This window comes from Canis aureus, chromosome 19, assembly GCF_053574225.1.
Source record: "Canis aureus isolate CA01 chromosome 19, VMU_Caureus_v.1.0, whole genome shotgun sequence".
Classification (NCBI taxonomy): Eukaryota; Metazoa; Chordata; class Mammalia; order Carnivora; family Canidae; genus Canis; species Canis aureus.
In genome coordinates, this window is record NC_135629.1 from 57,112,553 (window position 1) to 57,136,574 (window position 24,022).

General features: G+C 61.1%; 4 protein-coding genes across 9 annotated transcripts in view; 3 read left to right on the top strand and 1 right to left on the bottom strand.

Annotated features, from left to right (window-relative positions):
• The first annotated feature begins 52 nt into the window (after positions 1-52).
• On the top strand, positions 53-3,421 carry SMIM44 (small integral membrane protein 44). The gene is given in 3 exon segments (XM_077860514.1): positions 53-1,477; positions 1,631-1,705; positions 1,708-3,421. Coding segments are annotated over 3 exon segments (537 nt in total). The 5' UTR covers positions 53-1,176; the 3' UTR covers positions 1,869-3,421.
• Positions 3,422-3,528: 107 nt separating this feature from the next.
• On the top strand, positions 3,529-7,509 carry SMIM24 (small integral membrane protein 24). The gene is made up of 4 exons (XM_077860515.1): positions 3,529-3,664; positions 4,058-4,169; positions 4,426-4,491; positions 6,916-7,509. Exons 1-4 carry the CDS (start codon positions 3,592-3,594, stop codon positions 7,061-7,063), a joined length of 399 nt encoding a protein of 132 aa, XP_077716641.1. The 5' UTR covers positions 3,529-3,591; the 3' UTR covers positions 7,064-7,509.
• A 1,084-nt stretch (positions 7,510-8,593) lies between these two features.
• Positions 8,594-10,590, top strand: LOC144290868 (small integral membrane protein 24-like). Its single transcript, XM_077860516.1, has 3 exons — positions 8,594-8,749; positions 8,833-8,944; positions 9,753-10,590. The coding sequence occupies exons 1-3, from the start codon at positions 8,671-8,673 to the stop codon at positions 9,874-9,876; spliced, it is 315 nt and encodes a 104-aa protein (XP_077716642.1). The 5' UTR covers positions 8,594-8,670; the 3' UTR covers positions 9,877-10,590.
• A 6,758-nt stretch (positions 10,591-17,348) lies between these two features.
• Positions 17,349-24,022, bottom strand: part of NFIC (nuclear factor I C) — a 62,180-nt gene continuing 55,506 nt past the window's right edge. For all 6 annotated transcript variants that reach the window (XM_077860519.1, XM_077860518.1, XM_077860522.1 and 3 more), the window contains one exon: positions 17,349-20,070. In XM_077860519.1, coding sequence (XP_077716645.1) covers positions 20,053-20,070 — 18 coding nt within the window. In that variant the 3' untranslated portion in view covers positions 17,349-20,052. The remainder of the gene's footprint in view (positions 20,071-24,022) is intronic.

Below are 24,022 nucleotides of genomic sequence, written 5' to 3' on the forward strand. Positions count from 1 at the left end.
GGGCGCGTGGTCCCGGGGGGCGGGGCCGGAGCCCGCGGCAGGTGCGGGAAGGAGCGCCTGGGCCTGGGACGGACTTGGCTTTACTCCGCCGCACTGAGAAGCCGGCGGGTTCTAATCAGGGCAACACGTGCGAAAAGTGTTTCCACTTTGCAATGTGGGAAAGAAGCATGGGTGGCCACGTTATTATGTATAACGGCGAGGAAAAAAATGATTTGGAAAAAAACATCATTGCTCACCTGCCACCACAGCCCCTCCTACCTGTCTTCCTGGCCCCCAGGTCTGTCCTCTCTGCAGTGGCCACCAGAGGGCACCTGTGGGCACCAGCTCCGGCCCTCCTCTGCCCACAGCCCTCCAGGGCTCCCACCTCCCCCAGGGTAAAAGCTCAAGTTCTCCCCTGACCCCCAAGGCCCCGCATGACCTGCACTGGGCCGGTCCCTACCCTTCCCTCCTCCCTGTCACCCCGTTGCTCACTCTGCTCCAGCCACACGGGCCTCCTTGCTTTTTTCCAACACGCCAGACCCAGTCCTTCCTCGGGCCTTTGCATGTGCTCTGCCCTCTGCCTGGACGGCTCTTCCCCCTGGTACTCCCCTGCCTGGTTCCCTCCCTCCCCTGGGTCTCTGCTCCCGTGCATCTCCAGAGGGCAGTGGCTATCCTATTTTAAACTTTAACTCTCCCTCCTAGTAGTCCCAACCCCTTAGACCGTGGTACCTCCGCCCCAATGCCACTTTTTCTTTTTAGGTTTTATTTATGTTAGAAAAAGGGCGTGCTTGCTCACGTGCACTCACATGCATGTGCATGAGGGGGAGAGGGGCAGGAGGAGAGAAGTGGACTCCCCACTGAGCATGGAACCCAACTTCCAGCTCCATCCTACGACCCACGATCATGACCTGAGCCGAAATTAAGAGTCAGTTGCTCAACCAACTGAACCACCCCAAATACTGCTCTTTGCTTCCTAACCCAAAACGTCACTTCCTCTAGGGTTGTGTTCTTCTCAGAGTCTATCCTCCTATTTTGAGTGTCAGTTCAGGGATTTTCCCAGGAGAGGGAACAGCTCGAGCAAAGGCCCTGAGGTGGGGATGGATGTGCAGAGTGCCAGCTGGGCTGGCTGGAGCTGAATGAGGGCGGTGAGGGGGCCCACTGGGCGGAAGTGATTTGCGCTGTGATTAATCCTGGCAGATGGTGGCCTTGGAGGATCCCCAATCCTCTTACCCAAAGCCCCTAAATACTTCCGCCACGAGGGTCACCTCCGGGCCTCTCCTGCTCCCGGTGGCCATCATGCCGGGGCTGGCAGTTGAGGAGGGGATGGAGGGCTGGAGCCCAACCCCGCCGCTGTATGAGGAGTACCGCCCGCCGCCTCTCGATGCCATCCGCCTGCCCAGGTACGCGCTGTACCTGCTGCTGGCAGCGCTCCTGGTGGTGGCTGTGGCCTATGCCATCGTTGGACACCTCATCAAGGACCTCGCCCACGACCTGGCCGGTGAGCTGCTCCCCTCAACTGTGGGCCCTGCTTGGGGTGGCACTGGGCCACTCGGGGGTGGTGGTGGTGGTGATGCGAGGGCCCGTCCTGGCCAGGGAGGGCACCGAGGGTGGGTGAGGCCCTGGGAGGCTCCTCACCCACATCCTCCTGCAGACTGGGCCTTTGGCCCGAAGCCGGACCAGGAGGACGCCCCCCGGGAGCTGCGCTCGAGCCTGGAGGGTGAGGATCTGGAGGAGCTGACCTGCAGCTGGCTCTGGCCTGGCGGGGTGACGAGGACCCTGGCGAGGCTGGTGACGCAGCCCCTGCAGAAGCCCCCGCCCAGGCTCCCCGCCGCCCTTCCATCGCCTTCAAGGACCCACCTGGTCGGAGCTCCTTCTGGAGGCTGGCCTGAGCCAGGCCCTGCCCTCTGGCCCCGGGTCCTGGCTCTGAACCCCTTTGGCAGCTGTATAGACGACTCGTGCACACTGGACCCCTTGCTCCACTGACCTGCCCAGTCGTGGCGGAGGACGTTCTGTTTCTTGGCCGGCAGATTCCCGTGGTTGGTCACCGGTGCTTTCCGTGCTCCTTTCCCCGGTGGCCCCCGGAGCCAACCTCCACCACCAAGAAGATGTTTTATTTTTTAAAGATTTTATTTATTTATTCATGAGAGACACAGAGAGAAAGAAAGAGGCAGAGACACAGGCAGAGGGAGAAGCAGGCTCCATGCAGGGAGACCGACGTGGGACTCGACCCCGGGACTCCAGGATCACACCCCGGGCTGAAGGTGGCACTAAACCTCTGAGCCACCCGGGCTGCCCCAAGAAGATGTCTTAAAATAGTAACCAGGTGGCTGGCCGTTGCCTGGTACTTAGTGTGTGCCTGCTAGCGTGCTCGGGAGCCTTCTCCTCGAAGTATTTCATTGGATCCTCACAGGCCAGCTCCCCCCGACCCCCGTAACAGATGGGAACATGGAGGCACAACGCCCAGAAATGATGTGCTTGGAGCTCAGAGAACTTTTTGCAGAAAGAGGCCAGTGGGTGACCTGCCTTTGGAAAAAGCAGGAGTCCCCAGGCGGGGTTCTGCTCCTGCTCTTAAGCCCGAATCTGCTGCACCCCCACCTCCCTGGCTCCTTCCCAGCTCTGTGGCCCTGCAGGATCCACCGCCTCTGGGGGTCCTGACTTCCCAACTAACCCAGGAACCCCCGGATGGCACCGCATGAGGCTTCCCCTTCCCTTCCGAGCTTTGCAAGGACAGGCGCACGCAGTAGGAGCGTCACAGGCATGGCCCGGTGGCTGACGTGGGCTCACGCCGGCCAGGTCCTGAGTGCCTTCGCTCTCCCGGGTGCCCAGGTGCGCAGACCTCAGGAGGCAGGAGGCCCCGGGTATGCACAGGTGCCCCATAAAGGTGTGTGCAGTGACACTGGCATCCCCCCAACCCCTGAGGGTCCTACAGAGGCCCCCCCCAGTCTGGGCTTCCTGCCACGTGCCTGGGCCGTGGCTGCCCAGTGGCAGCAGGGGTGGCACGGACGCTCCTTCTCCTGGGCAGGGCCCCCTATCTAATCAGCCAGGGACCAAGGTTGATGGACAGGAGAGCCCTGAGCCTGAGTCACCCGCTGCTGCGCATCCCGTTCTCTGGCCGCAAGGGCGGGGCTGGGCCCCAGATGGGCCGCGGGCACGTGGCCCATCACCTCTCATCCGTGTGCTCATCCCATAGTGGCTGCGGGCCCGCGGGGGTCCGGGAGCCAGGACGCGGAAGTTGAAGCCGGGGGTGAGGGAGATCTGGGTTCGGGTCCCAGCTCCAGCTGTTTCTGGGTGACCTCCGTGCCCCGGCCTCCTAGGGCTTCTCTGTGGAAGGGAGCGGGAGCCCTGCGTGCGGTGTCCGGAGAGGGAGCCCACGATGCCTGGAAGCCCTGACCCGGCCCGTGTCAGCCTGGCCGCTGCGGCGCGGGGCCTGGGGACCTGGAGGCGGGGGCCTGGGGCAGGGCGCAGGGCGAGGGCTGGACTCCCCGCGTTAATTGTTATACCAGGTCCAGAGTCTGAGCTGCGGGTCCGCCCCTAGGCCCGCCCGCCTGCATATCAGGGCCTGGGCTCGGCCTCACCCAGCCGCCCCTGACTGTGCGCGCCGCTGGCTCTTCCATGACCATGGGGACCCTGGAGGCCCTTCTCCTGCTCAGCGCCCTGCTCCTGTCACCTGCAGAGGCCCAGCAGGGTAGGGCGCCCACCCGGGCTGGGGGGCGGGGTGCACGGTGCAGTGGTCGGGAGGGGTCATGGCAGGGGCTCCTTCGAAGGCTCAACATCTCCCCATTTTTCATGGTGAGGAACCCCTCTGAGAAGAGTAGGCGGACAGAGGAGGAATGGGGCCGGGCCCCTCTTGGAGCCCCCCAGCCCCCACGCTCCCCCGGGGCCTCCCTGCCCATCCCTGGGGACACCCCCCCAGGCCCCAGCCCCCTCCCTTCTCTAGAACTGGTGTCTGACCAGCTCTTTCTGAGACCCCACCTGCTCGAGCATCCCCGCCTCACCCCTGGACCCTTGCTGTCTCCCCTTTTGGGGGCGTGCCCCGCTCCCCGCCATCTCTGACTCCCACCTGCCCGCCTTCGGACAGCCACGCAGTATCAACTGAAGCCCTGGCTGGTGGGCCTGGCTGCCGTCGTGGGATTCCTGTTCATCGTCTTCGTCCTCATGCTGGCCAACCGCGTCTGGTGCTCCAAAGTGAGGTGGGAGCCCCTCTCCCCACGCTCCGCACCGCTGTCCCTGTCCTCTCCCCCAGAGTGCTGGGCACCCCTCCCGCCTGCTGACTCTCTCTGGTCGCTTCCCCTGTCTCCCGTCTCCCTGCTTCTGCTCACACCCCCCGCTTCACGGCCCGGGACAGCCATGCGGCCGTGCACCTTGCTCTGTGCAGCCGCGGGACACCGTGGAGGCGACTTGCCCGTCACCCACCCTCACCCCTCTGTCTCTCTCTCTCTCCTATAGAGCCCAGGATGAGGAGGACACCGGGTTCAGAATGTGTTCCAACCCCTATCGGGACGTGGGCGTGAGGTACTACTGCCTGTGTGAGCGTGCTGGTGTGGGGTCGGGGGTTTGTGTGAGCCCCTCTGGGGGGTGGGGAGGGGTGAGTGTGCACCGGTGACCTCTTTCTACTCTTGAACACGTCAAGCGCATTCCAGCCGGGACCTTTGCACTTAGTCTTCTCTCTGATTGGGACGCTCTTTCCTGTATCTTTGAGCTGCCTCGTCCTCCAGTCCCTGCTCAGATATTTCCTCCTCCCGGAAGCCCACCCCGGCCACCAGGCCTCCGACACACTGCGTCCCACAGCTCTGCGTTCTTTGCCCTGACCGGCAGCCGAAATTATCTTAGCCATTTACCGCTCTGTCGTCGCTGGACGGTGGCTCCCAGTAGATGGAAGGAGCTTAGCTCTGGCCCGGCTGTGTCCCCGGGTGGCCTGGCGCACAGTGGGCACTGAGCAGATCCCTGTTGAGCGACACTGTGCTGTGGGGTCGTGTAGGTGTCTGCACACGAGCGTGGGTACTGGCGCGGGTGACTCTACTGTGGTCCCGACTGCTTCCAGACGAGATTCTGGGGGAGGCTCAGGGATGTGGCAGGGGTGGGGGCTCTTCCAGGGCAGTGTCCCCACTTGGCCAAAGTTGGGAGGCGAGAGTAGGAGATAGGAGGAGGCCAGCCTGACTGGAACATTCTCAGTCGAGCTCGAGACGTATGTGAGGGAGAGAGCTGTAGGCCTCATTGTTTGCTTTGTCTGAGACTCAGTGCCGCTCCAGCAAAGTGTGATTCCCGCTCCCAGGGTGGGCTGGAGGTTCTCGAACCCACCTGAACTCCTGTGTTGGTAGTTTTCTCCTTGTCCATTCCTCCATCCATCCCCCATCCCCCACCCTCCTACCTCCCATCCATCCATCCACCCATCTACCCATCCATCCCCTCGTCCATCCATCCATCCATCCATCCATCCATCCCTCCCTCCCTCCCTCCCTCCCTCTATCCTTCCATCCTTCCATCCATCCATCCATCCACCCCCCATTCCCCTACCCATCCATCCTCCAATCCATTCATCCATCCCTCCATCCATCTATCCATTCACCCAACCATCCATCCCCCCATCCATCTATCCCCCATCCATCCATGCCCCCATCCATCCATCCACCCATCCACCCACCCATCCAACATTCAACCATCCATCCATCCATCCATCCATCCCCCCACATCCATCTATCCACCCATCTACTCACCCATCCACCTACCCACCCATCCACCCATCCATCCCCGTATCCATCCATCCATCCATCCCTCATCCACCCATTTACCCATCCATCCATCCACCCATCCAACCATCCATCCATCCCCCCACATCCATCTATCCACCTATCTACACCCATCCACCCACCCACCCATCCCCATCCATCCCCAGATCCATCCATCCATCCAACCATCCATCCCCCCATCCATCCAACCATCCATCCATCCTCCTACCCACACTTCCCTTTCCAACCATCCATCATTCATCCATTGATCTTCCTACCCAGTAAACCATTGATCCATTCATCCATCCACATGTCTACACTGCCATCTCTCCACGCATTTATACTCCCATCCATTGATCTGTCACGCTCTTCTTTGGCCTGGTCATTCACTCATCTTCCTATTCTATTTTTTAAGGTTTTATTTATTTGTTTGTTTATTTATGAGAGACACAGAGAGAGAGGCAGAGACAGAGGTAGAGAGAGAAGCAGGCTCCATGAAGGGAGCCCGATGTGGGACTCGATCCCAGGACCCCAGGATCATGACCTGAGCCGAAGGCAGACACTTAACCACTGAACCACCCGGGCGTCCCTCATCTTCCTATTCATTTTTTCATCTCTCCACGCAGCTATCCATTCACCTAACCACTTACCTGCCCATCACCTATCTATCAATCCACCCACCCACCCACCCCCTTCTCCATCTATCCATTCATCCATTCATTCCCCTAACCTACCCATCTATCTACTCACCCACCCATCCATCCACCCACCCATTTCTCCCACTCATCAGCCCAGTGATCTCTCCACCCATCCACCCATCTGCACTCCTACCCATCCATCCATTGACCCATCATTCTTTCCTTTCTGTAATTAATCTACTCACCTATCATGCTGTCTGTTCATGCCTCCATGCAACCTTCCATTCACTTCTCTACTAATCTTCCTATTCATCCGTCCTCCCATGCGTCCATCCTTCCATACATCCACACATCCATCCATTCTCCATCCATCTGTCCATCCATGGGACAGTTGAGTCCTACTTTCTGCCTTTGTGAAATGGAAATAGCAAGGCTTCCTCCCAAGGACTGTTTTGAGGATTCAACAAAGAAACTTTTTGTAAAACACCTGTCACAAGGCCTGGCACAGGCCCATGTCTGTCCAATGGGAGCGACTGTTTCTCATTGTGTCTGGGGCCTTTGTATCCCTACAGTGAAGAAGGCAAGAGGGAGAAGATAGAGGAGATAAAGGACACGAAGGGCAGGAAGGCTGAGAAAGAAGGAGAGAGGAACTTGGGGCTGGAGCTGGAGGAGCAAGAGGAGCCCAGAGTTGAAGGGAAAGTCACGAACACAGCCATGTGAAGACGCGACACGGCTTCCTCCAGGCAGCCACCCAGAGATGCCCCCTCCACACCGTGTAAGCGATGACCTGGACGTGAAGCCACCATAGTAACTCCATGCAGAGTGGAGAATACTGGCCCCCAAATGAAGAGGCCTGGGACTTGCCCTGCCCCTCGGGGGGGTGGGCTCTCTGTGTGCTGCATGCCTGGGCTTTGTGCACCCTCCTTCCCGATTTGTCTGCCTAGTGATTCCTCTCGCACTTGGAGCGCATTCTGGGTTATGGAGAAACCCCCGAGCTCCCGCCGTGTCACGGCTCCCCCACTTCTACCCACGGCCTGATTTCTTTTCCCTCTCCCTAGTATCTGTTGGCCAGAAGCTCCTCCGTCCTACTCAGCCTCGGGACCAACGTGGGGCAGGGGCTGCCTTTCAGAGACCTGCATTAAAGAATTAATAAGAGCCCTTCAGAAGGGCTCCTGTTGTCTCTTGGGACTCAGTTTCCCCCTGGGGGAGGCAGTGGTTGGGGCCGATGCCTGAGCAGGGATGGGAGGGCAGGCTGCCCAGTGCCCAGATGCCCCCGGCAATCTTGATCCTGCTGCGGAGCTCTGGACTTTGAGCCCCGTATCCTGGGAAATCCTTGCTACCCCACCCCTCGTCTGGGGCCACGTGACTGTTCCAGGGACCTGGGTCCGGGAGGCTGTGTCCCAGGGCTCTGTGCTCCCCTGGGAAGCAACGAGTACTTTCTCCTCCCAGTTTCCAGCCTCCCCTTTCACCTCACTTTCTCCGGGCCCTGGCCCTTGCCCTGGATGTTAACTATTTCTTAATAAGGACCCTGATAAAGGTTGGCGTTCAGGCCCCGTAGCCGGGCTTGGGGGGGTGGTGAGACCCAGAGGCAGGGAGCGGCTGTGCGGGACTTCCAGGATCGTCCGCCAGAGGGTGGAAAAAACATAAATGAAATGAAGCTAATAAGCGCCCTCACGGATGCTCCCGGTGAGCACCTGGCGTCTGGTCAGTACACGGTTAGCCCCGTTTTCCAGCTGGAAACACTGAGGCCTGGCAGGAGAGACGTCACGGGCCGGTCTCGCGGGTGGCTGTTGGCAGAGCTCGCGTGGAAGCCCAGGCTGCCCGAACGCTGAGGGGGTTTGTAGGATGATCAGAGAGGGTCGGGGTGGGGGGTGTTCATTCCCGGCTGCGGTTCCTCGCGGCGAGAGCTGTGTCCCTCTGGGATGCCATGTGTCCCCCCCCCAGGGGGCGGTAACCCCTCATCTGCAACCTGAGGACCAGAGTTACGAGGCTTGAAACAGGTGCTGGGGCTTAAGAACCATTGCAGGGCCCGGCGCATAGTAGGTGCTCAGGAAACGCGTTCCGCACCTTTCCTGGCCTCTCTCTCCCGTGGCTGTGGCTGTGGGGAGCGGAGGGCGGGGGGCCTCAGGGGGACAGGGTGCTGGGACGCCTGGGCCTCTGGACCCCCTCCCCGGCACACCCAGGATCCAGGGAAGGGGGCCCCACTCCTCACTTCCTGCAGGGTGCTGGCCACACCCTGCGCTGGGGTGTCCGGGGCGGCCACTTCCTCCTCTGACGGGGTGGCACCCCAGAACCTGCTGGAGGGACGCGAAGACAGACGGACAGGGATGGACCGATTCTGGACGACCACTGGCCGGGCCTCCCTTTTGGCAGCTCTGGTCCTGGGGCCGGTTTGGGCCCAACCCCGTAAGGCCTCGGGAGGGACAGGAGGGGGAAGGGAGCCCCCACCTGGTGGCCCAGCAGCTGACCCCGCCCCGCCCCGCCCGCAGTGGCCCAGAGGAAGCTGTGGCTGGTGGGGCTGGGGGCCGTGCTGGCCGCCCTCTTCCTCCTCTTCGTCCTCACCCTGCTCTACGCCATCTGGTGCAGCCAGTCCCGCGACAGGTGGGCACCCCCCCCCCGTCCTGCATGAGCTCCCCCCGCCCCCCGTAGCACCACTGGTGCTCAGAATCCCTCCTCTCCCCTCTCCTCTCTGAGCCTCAACAGGCCAGGGGGTTCTTTGATTCAGAACCGCCGGGACCTCAGGCAACACGCACCCCCCTTTCCCCCCTTGCTACGAACCTGAAAAACGAGATGGCTTCCCTGAGACCCCAACCCTAAGACACGTCCCAGGGGGGAATCTGTGATGTCTTTACCACTCCCCTGGGCCCTGAGACCCCAACCCTAAGACAAGTCCCAGGGGGGAATCTGTGATGTCTTTATCACCTTCTCTGGGCCCTGAGACCCCAACCCTAAGACGAGTCCCAGGGGGGATCTGTGAGGTCTTTACCACTCCCCTGGGCCCCACGCATCTATCCATCCCTCTCGCACCCCCCCCCCCAAGTCCTCTGTGCGTAACCGTCCCGCTGTCTGTGGCTCTGTCCACCTTCCCACCACCTGTCCCCATGTCCGTCGAGGTGTCTGTCCACATCCACTCGTTAACCTACCACAATCCATGGGTCCGTCGCCCTGTCCTCCTGCCCGTTCACTCACCCACAGTCCCGAGACCCAGGGAACGGGCAGGCCAGGCACCGGCCCTCCCATCAGGTTCACACGGGGCAAGTGTCCTAACCTGTCTGGGCCTCAGGACCGCTTCTGTCGGGGTGGGGACAACGAGAGCGCGGGGCGCAGAAGTTCTGGGAGAATCGTACAAGCCTGGGCCCCGTAATTCCTTAATTAAGTGAGGTTTTCTGGATCCTTCTTGTCTCCACAGCCATAAAGAGGAGGAAGTGGGGGCCGTGAGAGAGGAGGAGAAAGGAGAGGGCGACTGTGAGCTGGCCCTGGAGGAGAAGGAGGGGCCTCCAAGCCACGAAAGAGGGGCGAACTCCTCTGAATGAAGGCTTCCCGCCTGCCGCCTCCAGGCAGGCCCCCAGGGACACCCCGTGCACCCGACTAGCACAGACCTGGTCCTGGGGCCAGTGAAATTATCCCATGTGGGGTTCAGATGAGGAGCCCTCAGAACCCGCCCCCCATCCCCCCTTTGCTTTTATTTCCCCGGGCGTTCATACACCTCCTTCCCAAGCACACCCTGCGCAGGCCCCGCTGAAGGGTAAGAGCCACGGTGGAGGGGGAACCTGTGCAAAGGCCCTGCGGTTGCGGCCCCAGAGCAGGTCCAGCCCCCCAGCCACCTTGCCTTCGTGGCTCCTGGGCCCGAGCTTTGAGCGGACTCAGCGGCACACACGGCCCTTTCCTGGGAGACCAGCCCCCCCCCCCCCCCGCCCCGCCGTGAGCCGAGTTTCCCGTCACTGTCTGCAAGCTGCGTAGGTGTGGGTGGCGGGGGCGGGAGGAGACGGTCATCACGCCCCGTCCTGTGCTGCCCTCCCGCTGGTCCCCTCCGGAGGGCTGAACCCCTGGTGCCTCCTTGCCGTGTGGCCCTAAGCACGTACTTTAACGTCTGTGCCCGTGTCCCGTCTTGTCAGAGGGGGAGGAGGGAGAGGAAGATAACTTGATCCTTGGGTTGTCATGAGGATTCGATGAAATAACGTCCACAAAAATCGCGAGCACCGGACCCGGAACCCAAAAGGTGTCTAATAAACGTCAGGTGTTGGTTACACTGAAATGATGTGGGCGGGGGCCAGGGGCACGGGTGTCCCCCCCCAGGTTTGGGGGATTTAGAAGGGCCCAGAGTGAGCGTTCAACTGCGGCTCTGGCTCTGGCTGGCGTCCTCTGCCTCCAGGTCGTGCCAGGTCGGGGGGTGAGGGGGGTTCAGGGGGGTTCCCAGAGCATCCCTGTTGTGTGGACTCCTCCTTTTCCGAAGGGGCTGGACTTCTCCCCACCAGGGTGTCTGGAAATTGGTGTGGGGGGGCCTTTTGTGGCTGTGATAAGCCCTGCCCCCTTTTATAGGGAGGCCCAGCCCGCAGTCTTGGGACAGCCCCCCAAAGCCAACAACTGCATCACTTCAGGCGCCCATAGTGGGATCCAGGGCCAGATTGCCCTCATCCTGGCCCAGCAGAGCCCCGACCTCCGGTGTGAGGACCCCAACCCGGGCTGACACCCCCACACTGGTGGAGCCCGTCAACCCTGACAACTCCAGGCCACTTTGGTTGAACCCCAGGCCTGGTTGACCCCACCCCCACTCCAGCCAAGCCCCCCCCACCCGCACCCCAGGCTAAGCCCCTCAGGGCTGGCTGACTGCTCACCCCTACTGAACCCCTCAACCAGGGGCTGAGCCCCCATCCAGCCTGAGCCCCTCCCCCTGCTGGGTCTTCACCCTGCAAAAGAAGCTCCTATGAGCGCCCTGTTTCCCGCTGCAGGGAGGGGCAGGACTGTGGGGGTTCGGGTGCAGGTAGCTGGGGGCCCCCCAAAACCCAGCTTCTGGGTCCAGATCTCATCCCGCCCACAAGGGGGCGCCAGAACCTCGCTGCTGGGGGTAGAAGCACCCAACCCCGCTGGGGATGTGCGGGGAGGGAATGTGTGGTCTGGGGGGCCCTCGGACCCCCACCTCCGACTGTGGTCTGTTCCCGGCTGGGTGGGGCGTAGGGCCGCACACCTGTGTGCACTGCATGGCACTGTGCCTGGGTCCCTGTGTGCGCCTGTCGTTGTGCCTCAGTGTCCCCATCAGTGAGCCGGCTGTAATGGTCCCTCCTGGGTGGGTCTGTTGTACGACGGCAGGAGCCTGCGCAGCCCAGAGCTTTGCTTGCCCATTGTGGGGTTCCCCCCATCGGGGGGGCTCGAGATGCTGGGGCAGGGTGACGGGCAAGGGCTCAAGGATCCCAGCCCCCCGAGAAGGGGAAGTGACAGCCCCTCACTCCTGTGATGCTCCCGAGCGCCACAGCCTCCCTCCCATTGGACTCCAGTGGCTGAGAAGCCCCCACGGCTGCCGGGGGGTGGGTGAGGGTGGGGGGAAGAACTGGACGCAGCGCTTGACACCCCTGCTGGACACCCCTGTGTGTCATCAGGGCCCAGGTGGGAGGGGTTCGGGGCCGGAAGCTGGGGCGGGAATAGGGGCTCTGCCCAGACAAGTGGGGAAGGCCTCCTGGATGAGTCGTGGTTAGAATGAAGTCAGGTCCTCCCTCTGCCCACAGGCCTCCAGGACTCCCAGCTCCTGGGGTGGGTGGGTGAAAGCCCGAGAAACCCTGCAGGACCCGCCCCATCCCCTCCCTGCCCTCCCCTCCTCCCCTGGTCCCTCACTCTTCTCCAGCCACACGGGCCTCCTGGCTGTTCCTTCAACATGCGAGGCCGGGGCCTAACCCCAGGGCCTTTGCACAGACCATGCCCCTGCCTGAAACACTCATCTTTCAGATGTTTCCCTTCTTCTATTCGTCTCTGGTTAAATGTTACCTCCTCCTGGGAGACCCACTCTCTTATCCTTTACTTTGCTTCACTTCTTTGGCACTTACCTCCTCTGATATATATTTTACAATTTTGAAATTTTATTTATTTATTTATTTATTTTTTAAACTTTTTAAATTTATTTATGATAGTCACAGAGAGAGAGAGAGAGAGAGGCAGAGACACAGGCAGAGGGAGAAGCAGGCTCCATGCACCGGAAGCCAGACGTGGGATTCGATCCTGGATCCCCAGGATCGCGCCCTGGGCCAAAGGCAGGCGCCAAACCGCTGCGCCACCCAGGGATCCCTTGAAATTTTATTTTATTTTTTAAAAAGATTTTATTTATTTATTAATGAGAGACAGAGAGAGAGGCAGAGACACAGGCAGAGGGAGAAGTAGGCTCCATGCAGGGAGCCGGATGCGGGACTCAATTCCCGGACTGCAGGATCATGCCCTGGGCGGAAGGCAGGTGCTAAACCACTGAGCCACCCGGGCTGCCCTATTTTACACTTTTTTAAAAGAAAATATTGTATTTATTCCTGAGAGACACAGGGAGAGAGGCAGAGACACAGGCAGAAGGAGAAGCAGGCTCCTCACAGGGAGCCTGATACAGGACTCGATCCCAGGACCCTGGGATCACGGCCTGAGTCAATGGCAGATGCTCAGCCGCTGAGCCACCCAGGCGCCCCTGATATGTATTTTAGTTATTTCTACCGTTGACTATGCATCTCCCCAACTTGGGACTGTAAGCGCTATGAACGCTGGTTATTTGGGGCGTTTTATGTTCCTCGCTGGGTCCCCAGTACTTGTAGTGTGCAGATGCTCAGGAAATCTTTGCTGAATCAGAGTTTGCTAGGTGGAAAAGGAGAGGGAGAGCATTCTGTACATTTATGGGGCACCGACTGTGTGCCAGGCTCTGTCCTTGGAGCCAGGGGTGGGGCGTGGTGGGAGAGGTGGAAGTTACCATGGCGTTTGTTGATTGAAGTCCCTGCAGAGATCCTAAGCGGCTGGTGGGGGTGGAAGCTACTGGGGAAAGGTGGGGTGGCCACCTGGAGGAAGAGGATGTTGTTGTGGGGCCTCAAGGGTCTGCGGAGATTGGGGAGCCAGCGATGAGCAGCAGAATAGCAGGAGCCAAGGCTCAGGGGTGTGAAACAGCCCCTCGTGGGGTGGGCAGAGCACTGGAGCCACCAGGGGCACTGCAGGTGGGACCAGGCGGGACCCAGAGCTCACCGAGGTCAGTGTGTAAAGCAGGTCCCTCCCGTGGGCTCAGTGGATGTGGACATGGGGCCAGACCGCTATGTGTGTGGGGTCCCTGAGTGCCATGGGGGGTCCCAGAATCTCAGAGCACCTGCCTGCTCGCCCAGCAGCCGCCCCTCCCCTTCACTCAGGCACAGAACCACCCAAACAGCACAGAAAGGAGGACCCAGGACAGTCAGCGAGAGTCGAAGCATAGCTTGTTTAATTTTTATACATTTTTTTCTTCCTTCTTTTGTCTTTTTTTTTTTTTTTTGCTTTTTATTGAATCTTGTATGGAACCCCCCTTTGTTTCATTTTTTCTTTTTTCTTTTTTTTTTTTTTTTGCATAGGGAAACAAACAAACAAAATAATAACAGCCAGAGTCACTTTTCTGTAAATGGTAGGCGCATCTGCAAAAACCGAAATGACTGCATAATACACAAGGTTATGACCAGAGTATGCTGTGAGGGGGGTAGGCGGGCGAGCCGGGCAAGGGAGGAGTCCGGCTGGTCTACCACATGTCCCCTGTCCCTGTCCCGGAGGGGGAAGGGGGAGGGCGTGGGCAGCAGACCCAGCCTAGGCCTTCTCCCAACCTGGGTTCATGAGCATGGGTGTATGTGTGTGTATGTGTGTGTGATCCGGTGTGCGTGGCAAGCAGGAAGCAAGAGACAGAGTAAACTATTCTGGTAATATTAGTAAAATACAAAATAGAGGGGGACCTCAAAAAATATCTTGGAGGGAAAAGAAAATGAAGAGCAACATCACCAAAAAGTTTTTGGAAGGAAGGAAGGAAAGAAGGAAGGAAGGAAGGAAGGAAGGAAGGAAGGAAGGAAGGAAAAAAGGAAAGAGAAAAGAAACTCAAGAGTCAAGTGGGTCTCTCTCCTTCCTCCTGGCTGCCCCCTGCACTGGGCTCCATCCCTCAGACTCTCTCCTCTTCCCCCGTGTAGGGTCCTGGGGGTAGGAGGGCAGGAAGCTGGGGGCAGAGGCCAGGACCCCCAGATTTGAAGGGACTTTGGTTTTGGAGGCCTGGCTGGGACCCAAGATGGGAGGATGGGGTGTTGATGCATTTGGGGAATGGACTTTTGGGGTTTCCAACAGGAGGGGGCTGGGATAGCTCCCATTCCCCTTCCGTGGGTCCCCTTCTGGCCAGGAGGTGTGAATGGAGGGCCGTGGGGAGGGCAGCAGCTTGGGGGTGCATGACTTCCTCTCTGAGCCCTGACTCCTGTTAGATCCCACCTTCTCTTTCCTGAGGCCTGGGGAGGGCCCTGGGGAACAGGGGAGGAGAACCCCAAAGCCACACCAGGAGACATGTGGAGGCACTGCTTGGGAAAAGTCTGTTTTGGTATCGCTGGCAACAAGTCCCGCTGGTACAGCTTTGGGTCTGTCTCCCTGCCTCACCTGGAGGGGGGTGTGGTGGGGGGGTGGGCCAGCGCCGGGGGCCCCATGCACTCTGAAACACTTAGGGATGGATGGATGGATGGATGAATGGGGGAGGCTGTCAGTTTAAGGTGGGACTCTCAGGTGTCCAAAGGGGCAGAAATGGGGAAAGATGGGAGGATGCGGAGGAAGCCGGATTTGAGGATGGATCTCTGGAACCTCTCTGCCAACACCCTCCAAAAAGAAAGTAGAAACCAGGGTCTCAGAGAGGGAATCCAGGTCAAAATAAAAAAGTAGCCACTGTATAACCTGTATTATGAGAAAAAAACTCCAAAATTATATATATATATATATGTATATATGTATGTGTGTGTGTGTCTGTGTGTATATAGTATAGCCCTACGTTGGAGGTCAAAGTACCGTGGGAGAAGTCAGAGTGGGGAGAGGGTCCTCAAGCTGCATCTTGCAGGGGGGCTGGAGTTCCTCCTAGCCCCAGGCTCCTAACTGGCTGCTGTCCCTGGGGACAGACAGCAGGTTCCAGAGCAGAGATGGGGGATGTGTGGGGCTGAGGCTGGAATTGTCTGCTGCTTGGGGGGTGCAGCCACCCCCCAGGTCGCCTTCGGGGTTCCTCTTGGGTCTGATTGTCTAGATCAGGGCGGGGATGGGTCTGAGCTCGGAACTTGACAAGAGGCTGAGCTGCGAACCCAGGCCTGGGGATCCCTGACCCCCTTCTCGGTGGACAGGGCCAGGTCTTCCTGCCCCTCTGCACCTCCTTTTCCACCCTGGTCATCCCACGCCCTCGTCCAAGAGAGGAGGGAGGGCAACTTGCATATATCTGGGAAGCCTCCCCGTTCTCTTCCACAGCATGGGGTGGGTGGGGGGCACCCAGGCTCAGACTGGGAGGGGGGCCTCCCATGGGGAAGGACGATGATGGATGGCGGGTGGCAGCAGGCGGGAGGGAAGGGGGTTTGAGAACAAGTTAGTTTCACGCCGGTAAAAAACAACAGGACACCCTGTGCCCCGCCTGGAGCCCAAACCGCAGACCTGGGGAAGGGGTCTGGATCCTGCTGCTTCTGCCAAATTCTGCCCGTGGCCTTTCCTCCAGGGGGAGTGGACGAGCCTAGGATGGCACTACCTACTCAGCAGCAGCAGCGCACAGCTCGGGGTGGGCTGTGGGCAGACCACATGGTCCCCCCAAGCCCTCGGGGAGGGGTCCTAGGTAGGCTGCTCCCCAGTTCTGGGGGGAAGAGAATAAAACTCAGAAATCTGCCCCATGGAAACTGACAGGCAGGGCCTTGGGCTCTCGGACCAAAGGACAGTTCTCAGGGGCAGCGACCTGCCCCCTGGGACGTGCTGAGGCATCTTTTTAAAAGACATGGGATGAGCGTAGGATGGTGGATGGAAGCCGGGTGGGCCCGCGAGGCTCCTCCCTGCTCTGGGGGGCGACCGTCTGCCCTGCCCGCCCTGTCCCCACAGGAGATGAGTGGGAGGCCGAGCTTGAAGAATCCAGCCCTCTGACACCCCGCTAACCGGCTGCTACTGTCTCAGCTTTGGTCGAGTCAAAAGCAAAGGAAATTGGGGAAAAAAAAAATAAAAACAAAACAAAACAAAAACAAACCAACAACAAAGAAAGAAAAAAACAGAAAGGGAACATGAAATCAAGGACAAGACAACAGCGAGAGCAGCCACCAGATGGAGGCCCGTGCCCAGGGGTCCCCGTCCTGGGCCGTCCGTGTGCCCGCGGGCGCCGGCTGGGCCTACGGCGGCTGCGCTCAGTCTCCAGGGACAGACAGACAGATATTGCATATATTGGGTTTGGCTTGTTTTCTGTTTGTTTCATCCCAGATAACCCCCCCCCCCCAGTCACAGCTGGAAGACAGAAGTGGGTGCTGGCGGCACGAAGGGGGCAGGAGGGGAGTGCCGTCCCAGGCCGGTCTCCAGGGAATGGGGGGGCGGAGGCGAGTCCTTTGGCAAGAAGGAAGGGGGGCCTGGGGGAGGGTTGGAGGGGAACCTGGGGAGGGGGGGCGGCAATGTGACCCTGAGCCAGAGGGACGCCAGCCTGCAGGAAAGGTGGGGTGGGGGTCTGGCTGTAGGCAGGATGGCCACCCCGTGGGGACACCACTGGCCCGGTGGCAGGACAAACCCCTGCACTGGGGTCAGGGCTCACCCCTGAGGTCTGTCCGCCGCTGTGGGCAGGGGCCTCGGAAGTGACCCTTCTGGAGCGCAGGGGTGGGGCTGGGGGCAGCAGAGCACCAGGGCGCACCCCCACTGCAGCAGGAGGTGGAGACAGAGCCAGGGGGTGGGCGTGGGGCAGACCATGGGGCGATTGTTCTGTGGATTGCTTTTTCTAGCGTGGAATTTTTCTTTTTTTTTAATTCTTTTTTTTCTTTTTTTCTCTTTTTTTACAAATAGAAATACATCCCTCTTCAATTTTTATTTTTTATTTCATGTCATTGTTTTGTCTTTTTGTTTTTTTTTTTTTAACTACACGAGCAGTGCATGCAGCTAACTGTGTGCGCTGATATTGTTTAAAGGTAATACTTATTTTCGGAAGGCAAGGCACATCATGTGGTAGAAAATTTCGTGCAAATTAGGAAACATGGAGTTTTTTTAAGGGTTTTTTTTTTGTATCTTTTTTTTTTTTTTTTTTTTTTAAAGAGGAGGGGGTAGTGTCGGAGGGTTCGGGGAGGGCTGGGAGAGGGGGATAGAGCCAGGTATAATTTGCCATGCAGTATCAGCCGCGGCGAGCTGACAACAGGAGCCAGGTCACAGGAATCCCCGACTAAGCACCATGCAAAGTTAGGTAGCTGGGGGCTGCCAGGTGCCCCTCCCCTACCCCGCCTACCCGCACCCTAAGGTTCCATGGCTGAGAAGCTTCCGGATACCCCACCTGCACGACCCACCCCCCTCCTGCCCTCCCGGAGAGCGGCCCAGGCTTTGCTCCCCAACGGCCACCCAGTGGAGGGGGCCTTGGGGACAGACGGACGGACCAAGGGTTCTTGAATGCCTCTGGACAGTGGGAGGGGGGTTGGTGGGGAAGGGTCTTTCTCTATACGGTTGAGTGGGTTTGCCAACCCTCTCTGGGGCTGGTTTGGGAGGAAAGTCCAGTTTCTGGGTTGATGGGAGGAGGCTGGCCAGGCCTGGGGCACCGGGAGAGGGTCAGGAGGGCCAGGCTGAGAGCAGATGAGGCGGAGGCCCAGCCCAGGGCGATGGCTTTGGCCCAGGCTGGGGGATGGGGGGTCGCGGTGGGGAAGGTCTTCCCCAGGGCCAGGCGTGGAGGAGGCCAGTTGGGACTCAGATGGATGGGATGGGAGGGGTCCCTGTGTTCGGGCCTGGTGACCCTAGAACACCTAACACCCCCTCCCAGGGCCCCCACCCAAGATGGCCATCCTGGGGTGGGGGTGGGGATGGGGCCAGGGAGCCGGGGTTGGGGGGCACCCGGTGTCCCCAGCTTAGTGTTTTTGGAGCGGCTCAACGGAAAACATTTAGCAGACAGGAGGTCCCCCACATGGCCACAGGGGACACCCCAAGGCGCCAACCCCCCCTCCCCCGGCCAGAACCCCCCCAACCCTCATCCGGGAGTGCACGGATGTGGCCGCCCGGCCTTCTTTCCTGGTGGGGGCCCAGCTGCAATGCACCTCCCTGGCTGCGCCCCACTTCGGCGGGGGAAGATGAAAGTGCAAACCGTGGTCCCCCTTTGGGCTGGGAAGCACCAGGGAGGGGGTGCCGCTCCAGGATGTAAGGCACTGGCAGAGGAGACGAGGGAGGGCCTGCTGGCTTCCCCAGATCCCACCCCCGTGCCCGAGAGCAGCAGGGCCCGAGGGAGCCCAGCTCTGCCCCTTGGGCCAACTGCAGGTGGGGGGTGTTCCCATCTCTCTAGTTCTGAGGGGAGCACAGCAATGAGGGTCGGCGACTGGAGGTGGCCGGGTTGTGGGAGGGAATGGAAGGGGCCCGCGGCCACTTCCCATTCCAGCTGGACAAAGGGGGGCGGGCGGTGGGAATCAGGCACTTAAACCACTCGCTCTCACCTCCCACCTCCGTGGGCTTCAGGGGGGGTCCTCCCCTCCCAGGGCGCGGGCGGATGGAGGCTCGGGCAGCTGTCCCCGCCTGGGGAGCTCCGAGTCTCTCCACCCCCCCAGCCCCTTCCTCGGAAAGTGCATTTCTTACAGTGTGTGCAACGTGGGTCCCTCCCCGGGGTGGGGTGTGGAGCAGGGCCAGCGGGGTGCGGTGTGGGGTGGCCTCCTGTGCCGCGGGGTGGAGCTGGGGGGTCAATTGCATAGAGACTTCTCCTCCCAAACAGGGCAGGCATGGGGCGGAAAGACCGAGTCCCGAGCAAGCCCAGCCGAGCGCGCACGCTTTGGGGCAGGCGGAGGTCCCGCGACCGCAGGACGCTCCTGAGAAAGTTCCTGCCACGCGTCCCAGTCCCCCTGGCGACACCCAGGGTCTCCCCACAACCCTCTTCTGCCCTCGTCGCTTCCCTGCCCACTCGGGCCTCCAGCAGCGGCGGCCTCGGCTGTCCTCGCCAGGCCCCCCCACCGTCCCCACGACACCTGCTTCCCCGCACGGTGGACACCGTGGCGGGGGCCTGGCTGACATCCCGGCAGTGGGGACCCAGGGAGAGGTGGCCGTGCTGGGTGTCCTGCCCCGTGAGGCCCGGGCAGGGGCACCGGGCCGCGCTCACCTGGTCCTGGGCGGAGGCGGGGAGCGGGCGCCTGCCCTTCCAGAGCAGCAGCCAGAGATGAGTAACAGGACGGCGCCCTGACCCTCGCGCGGCCTCGGAGCGGTGGCGGGGCCTGGCCTCTGGTCCGGCCGCGGCGACCCCACAGTCTGGGGGCTGCCGTCTTTACCTTTTGTCTTCTTGGTTGGGTGGGTTTGTTTTTATGGTGGTTTTTTTTTTTTTCCGTTTGTCTTTTTTTTTCTTTTTTTTTGCCTTTTTTTTTTTTTCTTTTCTCTTTTTGCTTGTTTCCCTCCTGTGTGTATGTGTCTGTTTTGTCTTTTCGGCCAGGCTGGGAGTCGGCGGGGTGTTCTTGCTCGCTCTAACTTTCCACCGAAAACGTGGGCCGGGGGCCGGCTGGGCGACCCCCTGGGATTCCCGCGACGAAGGAGCAGGGCGTGGGACGAAATCTTTCTTATCCCAGATACCAGGACTGGGTGCCCGACGGGGACACACGGAGCGGGGTGGGGGGGGAGAGAGAGAGAGACACACGGGGGTCAGGCTCCACCACTGACCGCGCTGGCCACTGCCCACACCCGCCTCCCTGGGACCCGTCTCCCCCGTCCCCCCAGCCCCAGGCGTGTCAGGACCTGCGAGAGGCCCCTGGCCCAGGCTGCCCTGGATGAAACTCGGGGTGCCCACGGACACCCGAGTTCTGGAGAAGCCTCGGGGAAACCTGTATACCACACGCAACTTCCGGTATATACTTATGCTAAAACAGGTATTTTTCAGACTTATTTTTATCTCTCGTTTATCTGGAACTTAAATCTGCTTGAGCATCCTTTGTTTACGACCAGCTCTCGGTGCCCTGAGTCTAAAAAAGGGGAGAGGATGTGGCTCCGCCCTGGGCTTCCCTCCACGTGCTGAAGCTCTAGGGAGCGCCGCCTCGTCCAGGCGCTGTGACCAGGGTCACAGGGTGACCAGGGCTGTCTGCTGTCATTCTTCAAACAAATGTTTTCCCATTTAATGACCCCCCCAATTCTCCATAAAGGAGGGACGACGCCCCCGACTACCCCGTTTCAAAGCGAAGAAAACATGGGCCCAGAGAAGTCAAGTAATTGGCCTGAGTCCACCAGCGAAGGGGCGCCACGGCAGATTCCCAGCTCGGCAGCCCGGTTCCAACCCTTGTTCCCTGCCCGGGTCTGACCCCGGCCTGGCCCTCCAGGGGTCGCGACCTCTACTTCACCCGGGGGGGTCCCGGGGCTCAGCCTCAGGGACAGCTCCAGCCTGGGTCTCCACCGGGAAGCCGGACAGGCCTTTCCCCTGGAAATGCATCTAACGGTCCACCTGTGTGGGGCCGGCCTGGGGACCCCCCCAGCCCTGCCGTAGGTCAGTTGTGCCCCTCCACCCAGGCCGCCGCGTGGGCCATCCCCACGGACTGGCGCCCTGCCTCCCAGCCCCCCACCTCCAGCCAAGTTCAAGTTCATCTTGGCCATTACCTCATGTCTGGTTTCTGTTGGCAACCAGACAGACTCTGGGCGTGACCCTCCCCCACGGTGGCCTCCCCTCGGCCCTTCCTCCCTCCTCCCTCCCAGGCCTCTGGTCCCAGTAACTTAACATCCTCCCCTTTGGCTGAGGGGGAGCCTGAGGTGCTGGGGTGGGGGTGGGGCACAAGGTCCGGACTCTGGACTCTCCCTGGCCTGGCTGGAGCCACCAGTGTGGCGGTGGCAGGCGGCTTAACCCCTCTGGTCCTTAGCTCGAGTCACTCATCTGCTGGATGGGGGTCACGCGCCTCACCTCGGGCAGAAAGGATCCTGGTGTAAAATGCTCAGCCGGGGGGCTCCCATCACATGGGATGGGGCAGAGGTGTCAGCGCCCTCAGAGCCCACGCTGGGGGCCAAAGCGATGGGTGGCTGAGGACTGGGGGGTGCATGGGGAGATGGAGGTGGGTAATGGATAGGGGAGGGGCACGGAGGGGGGATGGGCATGGAGTGGGGCGGGGCGGGGCACTGATGGTGGGGAGGGATGATGGAGAGGATGTTGGTGGGGAGGGGCGCTGCTGGGGAAGGGGGGTATTGATGGGGGAGGTTTTTTTTTAAGATTTTATTTATTTATTCATGAGAGACACAGAGAGAAAGAGAGAGAAGCAGAGACCCAGGCAGAGGGAGAAGCAGGCTCCATGTGGGGAGCCTGACATGGGACTCGATCCCAGGACCCGCGGGTCATGCCCTGAGTTGAAGGCAGATGCTCAACTGCTGAGCCACCCAGGTGTCCCTGGGGGAGGAGATAGTGGTGGGGGAAGGGCACTGACATGAGGTACGGCAGGTGGAGGGTGTGGGGAGGGAAAGCAGCTGTAGGCTGGGGGGCAGTTGAGGGTTGGGGGGCCAGGGGAACGCAAACCTCCCAGGAATAATGGAGGCGGAGGGCCTCCAGGAGGGGGGGCAGGGGTCTCATAGTGTCCTTCCTTCCCTTTAGGGTCTGCAGGGGGCTCTGACCCCACCAGAGAACCGGGGTGCCTTAGCCCAGCCGACCGCAGCGCTGCCAGGGGCATCCCCGAGAGCCGCCCTCCCCGCTCACGCAGGCTGGGGCCTCCCCACTCCCGCAACCCAGCCATCTCCCTTCCACGTCCACGTCCCCCCCAGAAATTTCTTTCTCGTTTCCAGATCTGGCTGTGCCCCTCCCTCACGTCGAAGCTGTCCATGGCTCCCCATGGCCCTCAGGACACAGCCCACATTCCAGCTGTTTCTCTAGCATCTCCAGCCTCTGTCAGGGCCAAGCCCCCTGCCTGGGCGCCCTTACCCTGCTCCTCTGTCGGGCAGTCTCTGTACCAGCTCCAGCCTCTCCCGACCCGGGCAGGGGGCTCGGTGCCCCTCCCTGAGCTGCCTCCACACCCGCCTGGGGCTCGCTGGCCAAGAGGGGGCCATGAGAGGTGTGCAGAAGCAAAGTCCTGCCCTGGCCTGCCTCAGTTTCCTTCCTCTCCCAGGACACCTGCTGTGGGGAGAGGGGCCCCATGGAGGGGTCAATAATGGGGAGGTGAGGCAGGGGCAGGGCCTCCTTCAGGTCACTGCGTGTCACCTCTGGGTTCTGGAGCAGTTAGGGCATTCCCAGCCTCCCGCTGGGGGTGGGCTGGGGGGTGGGCGCAGGAGAAGAAATGGATGGCTCCAGAGCACTGGGCAGTGGGCGCGTCCACGCTGGGACCCACAGAAGGTGCCGTGGGGTACCCCAGACCCAGAGTGGGGAGTCCTGGAGTCGCCCCAGCTTGCTGGGGGAGCCTGACCAAGAGACTCCCGTCTGGGCCCCGGCCGGAGCAAGGCCACGCACTCCTCCTCCCCGGGGGGGGGTTTGCAAGGGCACGTGGGCAGCCGCTCTGCCTTTTGGTGCCTTTCAGCTAAACTGGTCCCTGCAGGAGCACCCCCGGGAGGCGTCCAAGGCCAGAAGACGAGACAGGCGTTCCGTGTGTGAAGCAGCCGGTAAAGGCCAGGCCTCCCCGGAGCCCGCAGCCCCGTGAGCTGCCGGAGGGCCCCCAGCTGACTGGGTTTTAGCTGACGATGGGGGACGATGGGGGACGTGGCCAGCTCCCCAGCTCCTCCCCATCTCTGCCCACGGCCTTGGCTGCAAAAAACCTGCCCGCAGCTACCGGGGCGAGGGGGGGGCGCCGGCTGCAGCCCATGGGTCCCACAAACCCGCACTACAACCCCCCTCCCCAACACGCACCGCAGTGGGGAGCAGGGGCTCCAGGCCCCAGCCCCCGGCTGCCAACACGCTCCCAGGGCCAGCGTGCGGCCTGGACTCAGACCCCGACCCTGCGGGAAGCTGGCAGCCACGAGTCTTAGTTCTGGACCATCGGGGCTCTGCCCTCCGCTGCTGTGCGACCTCAGGCAACCCGCTCCTCCTCTCTGGGCCTCCTGCTCTTGTCCTCGGCCGCTCCCCCCCACCCCGGTGCTCAGCTGCAGTTCCGCGATGCCTCTGCTGCTCTGCTCTCCAGCATGGCGGGGGGATACACATGCTCCACTGGGAGACCCCTCCCACCCCGGGGGGCGGGGGCCAGGGGCTGCCTCAGTTTCCCCACCTGCCCCTGGAGTCCTAGAGTCCACCACTACCCTCTGCCCCCTTTCTGGGGGGCGGGGCCAGGAGCTGCCTCAGTTTCCCCACCTGCCCCTGGAGTCCTAGAGTCCACCGCTACCCTCTGCCCCCTTTCTGGGGACGAAGGCTGGGGGCTGTAAGCTCGGGCTGACGTGCTGTGTGATCCTGGGCAAACCCCCTCGCCTCGGCGGGCCTCAGTCTTCCCATCGGTACAAATGGGCCTGGCGTGGTAACAGGCCCTGCCTGGCAGCCGCTCTGCCGGGAGCGCCTCCCGCTGGGAAGCGGCAGGCAGGGTTGGCGGCCGTACCACCTCCCCGGCGCGGGCTCGAGGCCCTGGAAGGGTATGGGAAGCTGGCCCCCCT